The 19,523-nt window shown below is 35.8% G+C and overlaps 1 protein-coding gene across 2 annotated transcripts in view; it reads left to right on the top strand.

Annotated features, from left to right (window-relative positions):
• The window catches only part of LOC145671207 (ubiquitin carboxyl-terminal hydrolase 48-like), a 727,624-nt gene that overhangs the window by 99,237 nt on the left and 608,864 nt on the right, over positions 1 to 19,523 (top strand). For both annotated transcript variants that reach the window (XM_081740067.1, XM_081740066.1), the window contains exons 13-14: positions 13,860 to 13,987; positions 17,200 to 17,378. In XM_081740067.1, the coding sequence (XP_081596193.1) occupies positions 13,860 to 13,987; positions 17,200 to 17,378 (307 nt within the window). The remainder of the gene's footprint in view (positions 1 to 13,859; positions 13,988 to 17,199; positions 17,379 to 19,523) is intronic.

Here is a 19,523-nt window from a genome sequence, read left to right on the forward strand (position 1 = left end):
AGATGCCGACTAACGGTGCCCCATGTTTGATGTGCAGCGAAACCGGTCGTTCCTTGAAGAAGACTTTCACTTCTAGGTATTATCTCGCTGAAATATGGTGTTCGGAGTAATCTCAGGAAAGAATATGACCTCGATCTCTGTATATACTAGTTGCCGCCAACCGAGATTACGAGCAGTTTTACACAACAATGTCCCACTCTTCACTCAGTTCAATGCTGCGAGATTGTACTTAGCACAACAACGTCTAACGCGTTTGCAGCTATTACTATAGGACAGCTTGAAGTGGAACTAATCTAAATCACGACCACCTGCTACTCAACGCGTGGGCGACGGTGTCCATGTTCTCAGTGGAAAGTAGTTTGTGATTTTAAGCGAGTTGAAGCGGACGCAAGGTATGCGTGCCACCAGTTTAGCGCTTACCACACGCCGTCGAACCGGTGGAGCAGACAGGTCCAGACCTGTTAACAAGTTTCAATGCGAGTTAACATTGTAGACGATGCTGCGGTACGGTTCGGCAAGCAGAAGATGATGTCGGTCATCCAGTGGTGTAGACAGTACGCGGTCCACTGCCTCTTCATCGCTGCGTTAGATCCTTTTCTATTCATTCCTTCAATACTCACATCACTTTCTTGGGGGCATGCTTTTTGCGTGAACCAATTTTGCGATACGAGAAGTCGCATTCCCGTATGCCGACCATGCGGTCCCATCGGGACTCAGTCATCTCTTTGCATTGCGTTCATTGACATCGACGATCCGTAGCAACGATTGCACACACTTTCCCTGTTCACTTGTCTATGTTTCTCTAGCTGAGTTTGCGTAAACTCCCCTCTCGTGGTACACCCCTGCACACCAAACCGAGAGCTCGACTCAGCTCACACAGGACTGGTGCCTATCGCTCCAGATTTACTGTTCTGCTCCCCAAATGTAACTTTCTCCCCCGAAATTTACCAATCTCCAGTTTAATTATACCATTTTCAATAATAAATTATACCCTCCCAAATAATCTCATAGGCGCAACCTGTGCCCTAAAACCCTCCTGTGGACTCCTATGAACTCACTCATGTGTCACTCCGCTAAAATTGTAGTCGTTGGTACATCTCTGCCAGACAAATCTTGTGAGTTTGGGTATATAATTCTGCTTTGACCTAAGCAAGTAATTTTCTGTATATCACTGAAAATAGTATTCCAATTGGACAATTCATTTGTAAGGTATTGATAAAAGAGCATGTTGGGTGTGCACGTAATTTTACTGGCGATTGTTCAGTTAAAGGCATTGTATAACCCTCTAGTTGAGCAATCACCAAAATCCTTTAGCTGAACCAAATTTAACGTTTATTTTTATCAAAAAATAAAATTTTAGATCTGTGCTTAGGAGACCTCGAAATTATTCTTTATTTTAAGTTTACGTTAAATAACTAAGCCAGTAGAAGGATTTGGAGTTTAAAATCAATTCCGAAGAACTTTCTTTGTACTGTTACCAGAATCCAACCGTGTACTACGGCATAGATATCACGTATGAAAGCTGCTGGACTATTTACTATTTCAAGTAATAAAACATACTAGAATGTTCGTTGTAGCCTGGCCTCTGAAAAGGTGAGATCTCACGAAGAGTATATAAAAATCACTCGATTCCACAAGATCTCAAATTCGAAATTGCTTCTATTAGTGCAATATCTGGAAAAGAATAGGTATTACCAAGTGCAAAATTTTCGTTCTTAATAATTCAAATTGCTGCTTCCAGGTAAGTAACTGAATAGAAACAGGATGCAAGAAGAAAGGACTTACCTTTCTTTGTTAGTAAGTCATGTGACTTCGCAAGGTGTGAATTCGGTAAGTGCTTCGTCATGCCTTTGTCTTTTCACAAAGACGCCAATAACAACTCAGATGTTTTCTCGTCCAAACCAGATAGTATATATTTCTACCGTCGTTCATTACCCAGAAGCCGAATAAGATTGCAAACTGTGTGAAAAATAAGTAACTGTTTCATTGTGTTTATTAGAAGCAAGAACTGTAGAGACCAAATTATAGTCGAGCCTCTTTAAACCGAATAATGGTTTTACCACATTCTTTAATAAGAGAGAGAATATGACCATGAAATTTTTATTTTATTTGTGAAGAGTCATTGATGAAGTCGAATATCATGTGATCTTGACTCCAGAGTGACACTTTGATATCTCTTCTCGGTACCAGGACCCAAAAAGCAACTCTTAGTTACATTTTACTGGTACTCTCATAATGAGACGTAATTTATAGTAATATTAGATGTAAAAAAACCCTGGTACCCTGGTTTTTGCTGGTAACCGGATTATATAATATGGTTTGCGTCTGAAAAGTGTTGCCGCGGAACAAATCCACTGAGCTGCCTTTCAATTATATAGCAGGCGTACGACTCGAAGATCCAAAGCTTTTCTATCAATGTAAGTGGTGGCTGTACTTCAGATAGTTCAATTAACAAATTATGCGGCAGCTGGTGAGTACCTTACTTCACTGTCACTGATCTAATGTCGAGCTGGCCCATAACGATGTCACCAAGCTACGTAGTGTTGAGCATCGTGACACTAAATATTTTTTCGTCGCTTCAATAACTCGGAAGGTGAACAGCGTTGTCCGCAGACGTTCACCAAGTTGTTCTCAGTCAGTCGGGTGAACCTAGGTTGAGAACCGTTCGCCTTGGGTGTGACTGACTCAAGAACGAAACGTTGTACAAAGAATAGAACTGAAGCCCAAGCGGCAGGATTTTAATGCTTGCAAGAAATTCAGAGGTTTTGACTTCAAAGGGTGGTAGACCAATACATCTGGATAGCAGTGGCATATGGTATAAGACTTCTTCAAGGATGCAGGAACGTTCTACTACGAAGTCTTGATAGACATCGGGTCAATAACAACCTGAAAATGATAGAACCAAGGAGTAATGTGGAACAAGGCTTTCTGTAAAGTTAGAGGAACAACATATAAGTGGCCACCGCAGTGGAAACTGAAGATTCATGTTCGACTACTTCAGCCGGCAAATGTTTAAGGCCCCATGAAGCTTAATGTCGGTCTCGCAAAGGATTCTCAGTCTACAATACGGAGGCATTTACGTAAGTCAGGGGGAGGGGTAAGGAAGGGGAGTCTGCGTTACAGATGGAAAGAATAATTTGGCTATGACAAAGAGATTTGGGAACTTGGACTAATTCACAGCCTACAGTATTGTACCTCGACTGTGAAAGAAGAAAGGAAGACACCTCGACTGTGAGAAAAGAAGCGCAGAGTATTTGGGTACGATTCACAAAGTACGAGTCAGAAGTGGAATTTAGGATAGTTATAATAGGAATCCGCAGCTTACAAATAGCTGTCACCGATAGTCTGATAACTAGTTCGCGATGCACAGATTCCAGGTGCGACTCCTGGAAATTTAAGCGCATTACGGTGGTTTGGTAGCCTTTGTGCTGAAAGGGATGGTAAACTGTCTGTTTAGTAAATAGTAAATATGGTCAAAAGTTTCCGGACAGCTCAGAAAACAGTGATATATTAAGTTAGGCTTGTAGTTGTAAATTATTCATTGTAGCTTTGGAAAATTCAGATTACTAATAAAATTCCAACTGATCAAAGCAGTATATATATTTTAAGATTATATATTTGTGTTAGATAGCAGAAACTGTAACACACATATATAATCTTAAAATATATATACTGCTTTGGTCAGTTAGTTTTATTAGTTACTCCAGGAAAGATAAGCAAAATATAGGAGTTGTATCGGACTAATTAAATGAAAGCTCAATTTCTCAGTATTGGTAGTTCATACTAAACCTTAAAACATACTAAAAGTCCCCATCGATCCCATGTCGGCTTCACTTTCAAAATGGCTTCTAAAGATGGCGGCACAAGAAGTCGTTACTCTCTCACATTTGTTCCTATATCTTGAACAAATATACATGTATTTTCATCTTTTAAACGTTTTTTCACTTTCGTTTTCTTTTTCTTAATTTTAAAGTCTACGTTCTAACTATAAATAAAGATTCACGTCACGGGAGGATAAGATTTATTGAATTTTTTGATTAACCCTTTCGAGACAGGGTGGCCTAAGTGTTACTAACGGTAGTGACACTTACTTAATCCTCTCCTGTGTGAACACTAATTAAGATACCGGGATGATTTTTTCTGCCAAATATGGTTGAGCCATAGTTTATCCTGATGGTATTTTTGTTTGAGTGTCGAATTTCCCTCTCAAATTTGAGCCCAAAGTCAAAAAAATCAAGATTTTTCGAGTTTGGAATTTTCCATTTAGATTTTTCATTATAACTTCCTTCGTTTTAAAGATCTACTTAGGACATGTCAGGTATATACCTCACATAAATATTTAATTTATAGACCAATTGGTTCAACTCACAATCAGTGTTGCGAACTAGGGAAATTTATATTTCCCTATTTTCCGGTCAAAAAATTCGAAACTTTTCGAAATTTATGTTCATAAATCCGTACCTATACATACGAATGCAAGTCAACTTACACCAGTCCAACATCAGTCCTTACTGAACAAAAGCAAGTACAGATCGTTACAATTGGGTACTTAGGGAGCGTACGAAAAATTCCAATTTAGGTTCTAAACCTTGATTTTTATTTTATTCTTTTCTTTACCATAATCTATTATTTTTAAAATTACAAGCTTCGTTTCTTAGATATCGACATAACAGTTGTAGAATATATTAGTGGTGTACCGAAGTTTATTTTAAGATAGTTGCGTCTGTCTGGTAGCAGTGTTTCCAGCCATAGAAAATTTTAATTCCCTGTTACAGGTGGAAAATTCGGAAAATATCCCATTTTTGTCTGTAATTTCCGTCTCACATTTGTAACTTTAACAAATATACATGGATTTCCATCTTGTAAACGCCTAATTACGCAAAGTAAAATGAGTTATCCAATGTTAATTATTAAATTAAGATAAATTTTTAAAAGAAATTATTTACTTTCCTTCAAACAAAAATCTTTTATTTTCTTTCTTTTTTGTTTGTAAATATAAATGTCATCTCAAAATTGTAAATAATAAATTGTAATTTCAAGTACATTTTCTAAATTTTTAGAAAGTTCGATATACTTGTTATGAATAGATATGTTTACAATAGCGCAGGATGTATTAGAAATGATTTAAGATAATAGTTCATAATTGCATGGAGCTACAAGTGTAGTTTATAAGACCGTCGAAAACTTCATTTGGTTCATCAGAAATAACTTCTTGATCATTAATGCAGGTCATTCCACTGCAGTTTTGCAGAATTTAGTACAGGACAGTCCATTTTTTGACATTCACATCTGGAACAATCACTACGAAGAGATATTTCACATTGGCAACTAATTTGATTCAAGAGTTCATCAGGTATCACTAGAAAAATTATTAATACTGGAACCAATTTTTCATTTTTCACGTATTAACCCCATTTTGTGAATTCGAGCTTATTTCCAAACCAAAACTGGATTTGAAGGTATGCTCTTAGCAAATGTTGTCTGCAGGGTTGGCTGGTTTAAACCAAGGTGGTTTAAACCAAGGTTTAAACCAGCTGGTTTTTTCAAAAAAACCAACTGGTTTAAACCAAAAAACAAAAAAATATTCGTAAAAGTGTAAATGTTTGTAAAATCTTGATGAACACACATTTGTGGGTTATCACGTTTCACTCCCGTATATTATTCGTATTATATTCAGACCTAAATTCCCCATTCATTACTCAAAAAGATTATACTACAAAAGCACCTTTTTTTTTTTTTTTTTTTACAAGTTTATAAATGTTTATTTTGTGATTTTTGTGTAGTTGTTATTATTGTTATGTAACTGCAATCAAAGAAAAATTCTAAATATTGTTTCGTTTCAATGTTTACTATTGACAAAATACATCGAAATGCCGTACTTTTTTTTGTGGGGGGTCATACAGGACCCCACGAGAGGTATTTAGTGAAATGAGAAGTATCTTTGGTATCTATTTATGTATAAATGAGTCTGAGCCAAAGTGGACTCAATTCGTATCTTTATTCACTTTTCTTATTGATATGCAGATTAAGTCGGTGTATTTCTTTAATTTGGACCAATAAAAGACGTCGTTAACTAACTTGAACTAAATTAGTTCTTCTGTACTCTGTAGTACTTTGAAATTGTTCATATGTAATTCTGTGTAATGGTTTCACTTGTGCAACTGTTTATCTTTTTGTCCTTCTGAAATGACTCTTGACAGTTATATTAAGAAGCATGTAAAGATCAGTACAATGTATTTTTTTTATCAGGATTCCTTCGTGAGTGAATCGGCAGACATATCACATTTGTGGCCAATTAGTCCTGGTTCTGAGTTCAAATGGAGGACAATTTCTCTCGGATGTAACTCGAGAAGCGGTTTTTATTCCGCTTTAAGGTTGTGTGACCCCTTCCAGCATAACCCGGTTGTTGCATAGTAACATCAAGGCGAAACAAACTTATTTCTGTCCATATATGATATGAATATATAGAGCAAATCATTTAAACCAAAAAAACCTGATTTAAACAAAAAAAACCTGGTTTAAACCAAAAAAACCGTTTTTTTTTTTTTTAAATAAAAACCATGGTTTTTGCCAACCCTGGTTGTCTGGCAGCTGCAGACTTTAGAGGCAGGTTCGCAAGATCAAAGGTGGATAACAACAACAGTCACCCAAAAGTGTTTTTGTATACCTATATCAAAGGGAATCAAGATTCTCACTTTCCTTACTGCCGTACAGACTCGCCAAGAATTTTTCTCCTGTAACCATTATAAGTTCAGTATCTTAATTTTTAAAATTAAAAAGAGTTAGAGAGTGAGCTAGTTCGTTATCTGTTTGAATCAGTTTGAGAGCAGACTTTTTTTCATCTTCTTGAAAAGAACTGATGATGAGTCACAGCCTGTTAATGCATGTAATGCAGGTATCGTCTGGTTTTGTACGTCCTATCATAATTACCAATAAATCCGTGTCTGTACCAACAATAGCAACTGACTGCTGTGTGACATTTGCTGTCGGCACGATCATTTCATCAGTATCTCCCTCCGCTTGCAAAACGTAAATATTCTGAGACAGCAGCAATGAAGTAAGTTTATCAATGAGACATGTCTTACACAGTGAATTGCAGAGAGTTTGTTGTCAAGATGTACATAAAACCACTCCATAGAGGGGTTGGAGACAATTAAGAAATGCATGCTTAACCATATATTGTGAAGAAACGCTAGCTTCTTAACATCAAGTTTGTCATATGTTCCTGATAATACATCCTTCATTCCCAGATTAACTCAGTTGGCCTTTTCTAGACTTTGATTGTTTCTTTACAAAGACTAGCAACATGTTCAGATTTGGGAACTTCAGTGATTCTGGAAATTTCAGTTCTTTCAACTACTTCTAGAGGTGTGCATAATTTTATTACTGCCATACTTTGAAACGTAGTGTGACAGTCAAGTATCATTGTATTAAATCCTGCATTGTCAAATGCGAAGTGAATAAATGAACTTATTTTTGTTGACTCTTCTGCATTTATTTTTGAATATTTGTATCGTCTTATCACTTGGTATGGGACAGTTATTCCAAGACTAGTTAACTAAATAACTTATTCCAATATCTGTTAGTTGTCTAGATACATAGTGACGCAGGCAGTGTACACCTGTCGTTAGTTTCAAGGGAGAAATAAGCTATTTAGGCCGACAATCTGAAATGATAAGCTGAGCTATCACCGAACGCTTAGGGTTAGCCTCTGAATTGTCATCGTTGTTCCTCTTTATTATTTCACGAATCAAAAGTTTTAAGGATTTAAGAACCAGTTCGTCACAACTTATTGTATGTTTATCCAAAAGTGTATAGTATTCAGTATTGTATGGTTGAATTTGGATGTCTTCTCTACTAACTTCTACTGCTTTTGCACGATTCGAAGAAGTTCTTCCTATTTTATTATTATTATTATTATTATTATTATTATTATTTAATTTGTATCGCTACCATGCTTCATGCATAGCCTCTAAATGTAAATATTACTTCTTTACCATATGAAGTCCAACCTTCTGTTATGACCAATCTCTCTCCGTAGTGATAAATAAGCTTTTTCTTCAACTGGTTGTCAGAGTAACCACACATGCATCATACTATCAATATGTTCAATCCAAGCCAAATATATTGAACGCTTGAAGTCTAATTTCATTTACAGGTTTCTTAACTTGGTTGATTTTCTCGCTAATAAAGAAGCTATTGTAACATATATGATTATATTTGGCCTCTGCTGCTACAAGATCAATGACACTTTCGACTCTTTCGATTACTTTTTGACCTTCACTGTCTTTCCGGGTTTTCGCCCGGAATAAAACACTTATCTGAAACTCGAGTGTTCGGAAATTAAAATTTTCCGTGGCTGGAAACACTGCTACCAGACACGCACACCTATCTTAAAATAAACTTTGGTACACCACTAATATATTCTACAACTGTCATGTCGATATCTAAGAAACGAAGCTTGTAATTTTAAAAATAATAGATTATAGTAAAGAGAAAAGTAAAATAAAAATCAAGGTTTAAAACCTAAATTGGAATTTTTCGTACGCTCCCTAAGTACCCAATTGTAACGATCTGTACTTGCTTTTGTTCAGTAAAGACTGATATTCGATTGATGTAAGCTGACTTGCATCCGTACGTATAGGTACGGATTTATGAACATAAATTTCGAAAAGTTTCGAATTTTTTGACCGGAAAATAGGGAAATATTAATTTCCCTAGTTCGCAACACTGATTGTGAGTTGAACCAATTGGTCTATAAATTAAATATTTATGTGAGGTATATACCTGACATGTCCTAAGTAGATCTCTTTAAAGCGAAGGAAGTTATAATGAAAAATCTAAAAGGAAAATTCCAAACTCGAAAAATCTTGATTTTTTTGACTTTGGGCTCAAATTTGAGAGGGAAATTCGACACTCAAACAAAAATACCATCAGGATAAATTATTGTTCAACCATATTTGGCATAGAAAAAATCATCCCGGTATCTTAATTAGTGTTCACACAGGAGAGGATTAAGTAAGTGTCACTACCGTTAGTGACAGTTTGGCCATCCTGTCTCGAAAAGGTTAATCGAAAAATTCAATAAATCTTATCCTCCCGTGACGTGAGATCTTTATTTATAGTTAGAACGTAGACTTTAAAATTAAGAAAAAGAAAACGAAAGTGAAAAAACGTTTAAAAGATGAAAATCCATGTATATTTGTTCAAGATATAGGAACAAATGTGAGAGAGTAACGACTTTTTGTGCCGCCATCTTTAAAAGCCATTTTGAAAGTGAAGCCGGCGTGGGATCGTTGGGGGACTTCAAGTATGTTTTAAGGTTTAGTTTGAACTACCAATATTGAGAAATTGAGCTTTCATTCAATTAGTCCAATATCAAAGCATATATTTCCTGGGCTAAGTAGGCTTGTAGTCAGGGGTGTCATTTAGAGTGGGCAGGGAGGGGCATTTGCCCCCCTCCTCTGAGTTTGAGATTTATATAGATTTTATCAATAGAGTAGTAATAAATGAGTGAAAAACGCGAAATTCTACTTATATCAAGGAGTTCCCTCCCCCCCCCCCCAAAGCAAAATCTGAAATGACGCTCCTGCTTGTAGTACAGTGTAATTGTGGACATAATACTTGGTAGTTCACAAACACAGTGGTAGTTTTAACAACAAAATAGCGTATTTACGCTGTTCAAGAAAAATCGACAAATTTCTTAAATGTTGTTCCCGTCAAAGAAATTGCCTCTCGTCGCTATCACACGCTACGTTAGAGTGTCAATCAGTCAGGGAAAGTCAGGGAATTTGTAGGGTCAGGGAAAATGTCAGAGAAAGTCAAGGAATTTCATTGTGTGTCAGGGGAAATCTTGCCCAGGATCTTTCTAATGGGAACTTACCTAAGGCTAGCTGGAGGGCCTTCGCTCCAAGAACCTCGCGCTAGCTCGGGCTACGGTCTCGCACCTCTTAAACCTACAAGCATGCCAAATTTCGTCATTATGGCCTACCGCAAGTACCAACATTTTGGGGGTGCAGAATATGTGTCACTTCAATAACATGTGAAAAATTTTTCAATTTCCCATAAAACCCACCTAAAATTGATTTTTTTTTTTTTTGTTGCTTGGATAACGCTATCAGAAACCCAGGCCTCCCATCTGTACTCTTTTCCTATCTTTTTCTATATTTTGGAAATTCGTGTATATTTGTCCTATATGTGTCCCATATTTTAATCTTGTCCTTTATTTCCTGTATTTTTCAATCATTGAATTATGAAAAATACAAGCGAAGGGCAGTTCTAGTGATGATTTAAATTGCTACATATTAGCAATATACTAAATGTGTCTTAGCATTTTTTTTTTTTCTGAGGACTAGTCACTAATTCTCACTATTATTATTTTTTTAAATTTGCTTTTCCTATCCTCCCATGTCCAATCTTTCTTTTTCTTTCTTTGTTTCCTATGTGCTTGTTCTTCCCCAGCGAATCTTAACTGAGGAACCTTGCCATGCTCTAGTTTTCTATAACGCAAGCTGTATTAGCGTTTTCTTTCACCAATGTTTGCAGCAGTAGTGGCTGGCCATTGATGTGTGTTGGTATTCACCAACTTTCCCAGCACCTTCCAATATTGCTGTACATAATTACAGCAGATGAAGTAAAGATGCAATACACATCTTTCCCCAACCTTGAAAGTTAATTTAAAGTCCTTTTCAAGAAAAGCAGACAGGTTAGATCAGTTATACTCACAACTACTCAAAGGCAAAGAGGAATTTTAAACAGCTGTATCGTTTTGAAAAGAAATGCCTTATTATATCTCATGAAAATGCCTCTGTTGAGTCTAGCAGTAAAGAAAGATATCTTATTACATAATTTTCAAGAAGTGTCACTTATTGCACAACATCTAGTGTATGATAGCGTTCTTAAATTGGGAGGCATTCTAAACATCGAAATAACGAAGCCCATGATATATTATATGCGAAATGCATCACAAAAAAGAAAGGAAGCATTATCAGAAAGTCATCATCAGAAGCAGCAACTGAAGGACGAACAATCAGAGCGAAAACGAACGGCTCAAAAAATCAAAGAACTTGAAGCGAAGAAAGCCAAACTTCAAGAAAACTCTGAGCAGGAGATTGCTAAATTAGACAACCAGATAGAAGTGTTGCAGAAACTGTAAAGAATCTGACCAACGTTTGTGAAGTGCATGTAAATACAGTTTTAAGGTGTATATTTGTTCGTGAACATTTAATACTACTCAGTGAGAGTTATGTATGTAAGTGGAAAATTGTATAACGTCTATAATAATGGGCTAAGTTAACCATCCGTGTAAACAAAAAAGTCATTGTATAGGAAAACCCATTTCCAAAAGTTTTTGCATTTAAATTCTATTATAGTGTGATGAATAAGTAATAAAAATAAATAGGAGTGGAAAGGGTGGCTGTGAGGGGTGAAGGGAAGCCACTAAAATAGTCATAAATTACAGATAAATGAATTGGTTCGTTTGTACGTTTGTAGAATATTGTACAAGCATATAAACAATGATGAAAACTTATAGTTCACTTTAAATATTATTTTTCAGGGAATTTGATTATGCTTGCTTGGCAGACACCCTCTGCACCAATTGGGTCATGCGGTTTAAAGTTTTTGCAGACACTCATCTGAAATATTATTCCAGATTTTCGAATATATCATCAGCAGATGTTGGATTGTCTTTTCGTACACTTTTGTCAAGCACTTCCCAGAGAAGTTCGATGGGGTTAAGATCTGGAGACTGGGGAGGCCATTCTATGATACAAATATTTTCTTTGGCTTGTTTCTTTTAAAGATGATTAGAACAAATTTTGGGTGTATGTTTTGAGTCATTGTCTTTGCTGAAAACTCAATCCGTGACCAATCAAACACAATCCTGAAGAAATAGCATGCGTGTTTAAAATAGAATGACAATCATTTTTGTTCAGATTTCCTTGTATCCTGTGAAGCCAACCAACTCCAGAATTTGTGAAACACCCCCAAACCATCACAGAAGACACTCTATGTTCAATAGTCGGGGTTACACAATCAGGATGCATCTTCTCTGTAACAGATTTTCGAACATCAACTCGACGTCGCTTTTCAAAAAGTTGAAAATTTGACTCATCCGTCCATGACACGCGTTCTCCACTGCTCTATTGCGCAATTTTTGTGCTTGAATGCCCATTGAAGACTCTTCTGGTTGTTTCTACGCCACAGAAATGGGTTTCTGTACAGTAACTCTTCCCCAGAGTCCAACTACCCTCAAACGTCATTTCACAGTAATAACTGAAATTTTTGTAGAGTGACTACGCGTAAATTCTGATTGGAGTTTCGGTAGACTAAACTTCCTATTTCTTTCGACAATAGTATGATCTTCAGCACGTGAAGTGATACAAGGCGTTCCAGGTCGACTTTTGTCCACGTCCTTTCGTGTTCACTGAAAACGTTTGATGGAATCAACAACAGTGGATGCAACCTGTTTCAGTTTGAAAGCTGTTCAGTTTGATAGAAAAGTCCGCATTATAAAGCGCAGTGACTTCAGCGCGTATCTCTGTACACTTTAGATATTACATCTGTCCATGATTTGTAACAATTACAGCAAAAAATACTCAGAAAAAAAAGAAAAAAAAATCACACGAACACCGTCCAAGACTTTTAACCGTACAGCATCTTATAATACTGTTCACTAATAATGTAAAATCCTGATAATTTTTTCTAACAGGGCACGTCTACCACAAGTATATTTCAGACGTTACTATAAAAAGGAATAAGTTGCTAACAATTAATATAGCTACTTCGATCAGACAAAGTTATTTCATGATCTTAATCACGTTATTTTAATTTTAAATAATCTCCAGTTTTACAATAATTCAATTATCTCTTTTTTCTGCTAGATGTAAATATCTTACAAAAGGGAGAGACATCCATTATCCTCCTGAGACATTATACAGACTTACACAAAGATAATATTTCAAATTGGTAGTTTTTCTTATCGAAAAATATGTTGATTAATTCATTGAAATGTAAGCTAATGCCCCTGTCCGGAAACTTTTGACCGGGAGTGTAGTGTATATATATATATATATAACCTGCTATTAATGAAAGAAAGAAAAAGAATGACTCTTCATTCTCTCTTGTGTTGTTTCTGGAGGTCGCGCCAGAGGTCAAATAGGGGACTATTACTTAAACGCATACCAAAGAAGTAAATATTAATACAATAAAACAGAAAAAAATGCAAAATTTCATGTCCGCTAAAATACGTCGGAGAATAATAATCATGGTTTTCGTTAATGGTTGAAGCTGTTTCTAACCATAGTGTATTGAAAGTTATTTGATAAATATTTTTAATCAATTGGATTAAAAAGTAATGAAGTTTTTGATGAATTAAATAGTTAATTTTTATTCCAGTCAAATATATATAAGCGTATAAATACACCGAGCGAGTGTGAGTTAGTGGTGAGTGTTCTTCGCAATTACAAGGTCCCGGCTTTGAATCTACTGATCGGCTGTTCTGACTTAGGTTTGCAGGTTTTTTTTTTCTATTTCCACCAGGCGAGTGCCGGGATAGTACCTCTAAATATACTGTAGGTTGTGTCCGACTTCCTTACCCTTACATGTTGTTTTATTTGACGTATTAATGTTATTGATTTTAGTGCAAATTGGTCGCGCAGCTGCATTTGGATGATGGTTAATAAAATATTATTTGTATTAATGTTAGTATTATTTTCATTGGGTTTTTCTACTCTTTCTTGCTTTTTTGCTAATATTGTAAGAGACTATAATCCAGCTTCAGAAGCTGTGAAATCTCATTTTTAGACTATACAACCAGTGAATATACTTACATCACACGGTATCTAATTGCTTTTCAGGGAACTTGTGTCTTGAAGTGAGTTTGAAAAGGAGGCTTGTGCCGGAAGAAACTTGGCTTTTGTTCAAAAATTACTTTCCAAACGCCCCTGAGTTTCCAGCTGAATCACCAGTATGCTCAGAATGTCAGGTATGTTAAGTGCTAACAACTGTCTTTAGTAGTGTAAATTCTTATTTTCTTACTGATAATTGTCATAAAAATAGTGTTAATTTATATCACTATACTTGATTTTCGTGCAGATGGTTATTAAAATAATGGAAGTATCTTAAGAAAATACAACTTATCTTATTAACGTCTGATTACGTCTGACTCGTCGTGAAACGAAGGCATTTAAGTTAGGAATAGTTTTTAGAGGAATATTGTACAATTTCTTATGTATTGCAGCACTGTCAGGGTATCTGCTCCCGATTCTGAGCTCCAGAATGACCAATTTTTCAATAATGTTGAAGTAAGGGGATTGTGCGAGGCAATGTGTTGTAGTTCATCCCAATGTTCATGAAAGTACACCTCAACTTGAAGTGTGACTGGACTCATTGTCGCATGTCACATATCACAGTGTTAGTGACATTTTCACAGTAGAGAGGAGACAGTTCGGAATATAAGCTTCTTTGGGCGTCCACTATACATAAACATAGGATGTTTTTGAAATATTTTGAATGACTCCTGAAGCCATTACTCATTACCAGTCATTGGTGGTTCACTTCGTATGTTCTCGATAGCGTTCTCTTCACGTTGTTAGCGATGATCAGTGGTTTGGAAATTGCAATCGGAGCGTGGATGTTCAGGGTATGGAGTCGAACTTCGATTGGCGCAATAGACTGTTTCAATTGCTGATTCAGATTCTTCATAACTTAACAACATTTGCTGTACGGTACTGGTTAACAATCTTTTTCATTGCTCAACGATGCTTGTCACTAAGGCTTCTTTTCTGTTCACTATTACTCTTCTCCGAAATTTTGCCATGAGGTCTGTAGACCGTCATCACCTCTGCCTGCTTCAGCACACGCCTCTGTTCTACTCCGCGTAACATACTACAGGCCATCAACTAATATATCACTTTAAAAAGCCCAGGCGATGCACACAAATTCTCAGTATTATGTGCTCACATATTACGTGTTCCTAACTACAGGTGTTTCCGTTATGTGATAACCATTTTATGATGTTTTGTTTTGTTTGTTTCAGATATTAATATACAGTTTATATTATTGTGGCTTTTAATACTTCTACATGCTGTACATGTGAAGAATTTTCACGAAAATTCAGATTAGGGAAAGTTTTGTGGTTTTATGTAGTAGATAATTGTAGATCAAAGTTGGGATTGTTTTCATATACTTAAAAACAGAACTATTCATTGTTTCACTCACTTTAAACCGTCCACACTATCATAGACAACAGTCTTAAGAAATATTATTTCTCATTTTTTTTTTTCTAGGCTGCATATAAAATATTTTGCACATCGCTGTTCAATTCTCAGTTTAGAATTACATGTTTTATGCAATATAAACTATAGGATGAAGTCAGAGTTTACTGTAGCAAATATGATAACATATACTGGGCATTGTGGTGGACAAACACTGTGTGCCTGGCTTCTCTCGTTTACTTCTACTTACTTTGTTCGATCACTGCGCCTCCTTAGCCTCGGAGCAAATCATGGGACGTTATACTAAAAAAGTGTACTACATACCGCAATCAGTTCTCTAGATAGTATTGACAATAGTAAACGTTCATAGTGTTTATTTGCTGCATCGTTCGTTTTCTGTATGTGCAGTTTTAGAATCTCAAAGGCTCGAGCACTCAAATAACGCGAAGATAACCTTCCCGCTGGTAAAGCCTATCCGGTAATGCGTTCTACGACGTTGCCGTATGTCTTTCCAATGTCAAGCAGGGTATGTTGCATAAAACGAGATCTGGTGATCAGTGGCTATTTTTCCGCTTCCTTTGTCAATATGTTTCCTTCTTTGTTTCACAGTACTCTTCTTGAAAATGCACCTGAAATAACGGTGTTACCTTTGGCAGTATTTATGGATTTGTAACATAAGAAAACAGTTTATAATAAAGAATTTAATAATTACCAAGTATATACAGTACATATCAGCGTTTTATGTAAGCGGTATCGCACCGAAGTGTGCTATACAATATCATAGAATTGCGATGCAAACAAAAAATTACATAGATTGCTTTTCGGAAACTAGATCACTAGCAAAATCATAAGATTCTACTGAAAATAAAATAAAAAAGGGCAAGTAGCATTTTGCTACAGTATAAGTTAGAAATATAGACATTTGTGTGAAATCGTGTTATTGTGTTTTTGCCATAATTACGAAGGTTCACTTCATGCATAATTTCAGTTCAGTTCATTTTTTCGTAAAGTTATTGCGGAAAAGTTTCATATGGATTCATTTGAAATCTGTTTAGACAATCTGTAGGACAAAGTCAATAGTTAGTTATTTACTTACTTACCTTCTCCTCTTTTTCTTCTTCTTCTTCTTCTTCTTCTTCTTCTTCTTCATAATAATAATAATAATAATAATAATAATAATAATAATAATAATAATAATAATAATAATAATAATAATATACTTCACTGCTGAAAATGCTACACAAACGTATGTGCAATTGCTGTGCAGATTTCACGGTCTTCTTTAGCCTAGCCGGCATAATCATGGGACGTAAAACTTAACCATTTAGTACTGTGCAGATTTAAGAGTTTCACTGTTTGCTCCGCAAAAAGCAAAACCTAAAATAACGCTGATATAACTCTTTGCTCGTAGCACAAAATTCATAGCTAGGCCTATTACTATTCTTATTTAGTGTGCTTCTGTTAAGATTACTAAATTTGGTGACACCTCCATCTGCAGTGTCTGCATCGTACAGCAACTGTACATGAGAATAGCGAACGAAATATACGTGTTTTGATGGAGGTGTGGACATTAGTTGAAGGTCTCACGTCAGCATTGCTTTATGCAATTGAAAAAAACTCAAAATTGAAGTTCTTTTTTTTTTTTTTTTGTTATTTTTATCGTAAAAATACGTAATGGAAGAAAGTTTTTCTCCTAAGAATACCTAATGGAAAGAAGTATTAACACTGTTTTTACTTCATAGATTTTGGCAGTGGCGAGTATTGGTGTGTGTGTAAGCGGGGGGAAGGGGGGGCTTAGGTATGTATGTCTCGTTGTCTTATATTTAAGCAAAGATATTCAGATCCTAGAGACCAGACATGGTCCCCGTTGTCCTCCCAAGGACGGATGTCCGTAGAAATAGGTGTTGTTGAATTTTATTTCTAGTTCATCTACATGTTACTTGATAATATACGCTGTTTTATTGTTTTGTTTTACTTATAGGCTTTAGCAAATGAAGGAAAAATTGCGAAAGAATCATTTCGCCAAATGGCAGTAAAGCAAAAGGAGGCATTGTATGATTTGTACCAAGAACGAAATCGACCATCGTGGACCAAAAGTATTGTTAATCGTGTTCACTTATTATCATCACAGTTCGTAAATGATTGGCGGAAATTCATAAGGTAAGTATCAGTTGTTATTTCAAAACTTTCGGATTAGTAGAAGATATATATCGGTTCCTAGACTTTATTGTAGTTATGTACCATTTATAAGTAGCAGGTTGTCGTATGCAGAAGACTGAACGAAGTTAAAAACAAAATTATTTAATTAAATAAGCCATATATTATTTGAAAAGGGAGTCCCTTTTTCGTTCTTGTCGAGTTGCAAATTTTTCTATTGTCTGCTGATTGAAATCTGGAATGATGATCAACAAGTCTCTGAATAGGGAGAAGCGCTAACGCAGATAATGCTTCTTCTGTCATGGTGTTCTGAAAGAGATCTTAGTTTTCTTTACAGCAGAGAAGCTCTTCTCTCCTCCGCTGATAGGAAATTTATATATATTGTTATCGCTGGTGTGGAAGGTCGCTTCTATTTATCCTTGTACTCAATAACCAATATACATTGTAAGTCTCCCAATCATCTTCCTCCACCGAGATACATAACATGCTTTGCCAACTGTCACTCAAATTTGGGACGATTTGAGTGAGAGTTGGTACGCAACGTGGTCGGACGTGTTCGAGCTATCTGTGTGTGATGATTAACACTATAAGTCCTCTTTTTACCTTTTGGACTTGGTGCGAGGGATAGCAGACTGCTCCTGCAAATTATCAGAAAGCACGTACCACAACCTACGTCCTCGCGATATGAAGGATTGTCAAGTTCAAAGCTAAATGATTACGTCAGTAATATATACATTTAAATGATCATATTTCAACTTCAAAATTATCTGAATTACGTATTTCTGCTTTAGATAAGTAACCTAACATACACATCAGAACACAATAAGAAATACATTTGACATTTTACAACAAGAACTACTCATTCGGCCGTGAGAAGTTTCAAAATAAATTCTGTTCTTCTAACTAAACTTTTTTCTTTTCTTTTTTTCTTTTTTCTTTCTTTCTTTCTTTCTTTTTTTTTTAATACTTAAAGATCGATTAAACCAAAATATGTAAATTCGACTCTCGAATCAGATGGCTTATTCGCAAGATAATGTGTATAATGAATCTTACTTTTTACTTTTGTTTTTCTTTTAACAAATTCGTAGTAGGCGTGCTGGCTATTTGAAGTGATTTTAGATCTTAAACAATTGAAGAAACATAGCTCTGACGAGGGATAATTCGCTGAATATTCCTGTCGCTGTCTCAGAACAAAATTGGCACTTTACTTACAATTGCATCCAGGTAAAATTCCATAGAACAACGTGTCCTGTCGAGAAGTACGATGAAATAAATGGTCCTCTGACGATTTGATATTCTCCCAACCCTCTTTGTACAATCACAAACGACTTATATTCAAAAACTACCAAAATAATGTTCGTCGTAACCTGTCGTTCGATTAAAGCACTTGACTTAATTGTCCACTATTAGTTTGTCGGGCTGCTCTCTACACAACCTCTTCGCTGTGGAGGTTTCAGTCTGTTGTCCGACTTCTTTCGCCCAATTTTTCCTCCCGTAATGGGGGCTTCGCTGTTTGTCGCCAGACTAACTTGTGCTTCTTTTGGTCACCGTGGGCCACGTGAATAGCAACCACTCACTGAATATAACATTGTGCACTATTGGTTGATGACCAAAAATTGTCCAATCACAAATTAGTTTAGATGTCACTTAGACACTTGGGGTAACTTGCTAATTTTCGTTCTCATGGGAACTGAAGTAGAAAAAGTCTCTCAGCAACTTTTCGAACAAAGGGTTATTGTTCTACGCACATACACATATAGAAATAAAGTTAATTTTGTCGTCTTCAAGTCGGGGTTGAAGATAGGACGGATCTCAATGTTTCCAACTAGCGTTCTATTCACTAAAATTAGCTGGAAAAACTTAATAAAATAAACGTTTTAATTTTCTTGCTTCGATGAGCGTCCCGCTGTCGATAGCAATATATATATATTTAAAATATAAATATAGGAAACAGAAATGTAATTTTCAGTGACCATGTATTTTTGTTTATTGTTTTACTGGAAAGAAGCACGAAATCTAAAGACTTTTTCCTTCGAGACTCATCTAATAAATATTAATATATGGAGCGATTACTGTTCTCAATCAATAGGAGTTTCCATGAATTGAAAAAAAAAAAAAAAAACCACTATAAATTTGATTCTGAAATTA

This window comes from Thermobia domestica, chromosome 15 (assembly GCF_964235325.1).
Source record: "Thermobia domestica chromosome 15, izTheDome1.hap1.1, whole genome shotgun sequence".
Taxonomy (NCBI): Eukaryota; Metazoa; Arthropoda; class Insecta; order Zygentoma; family Lepismatidae; genus Thermobia; species Thermobia domestica.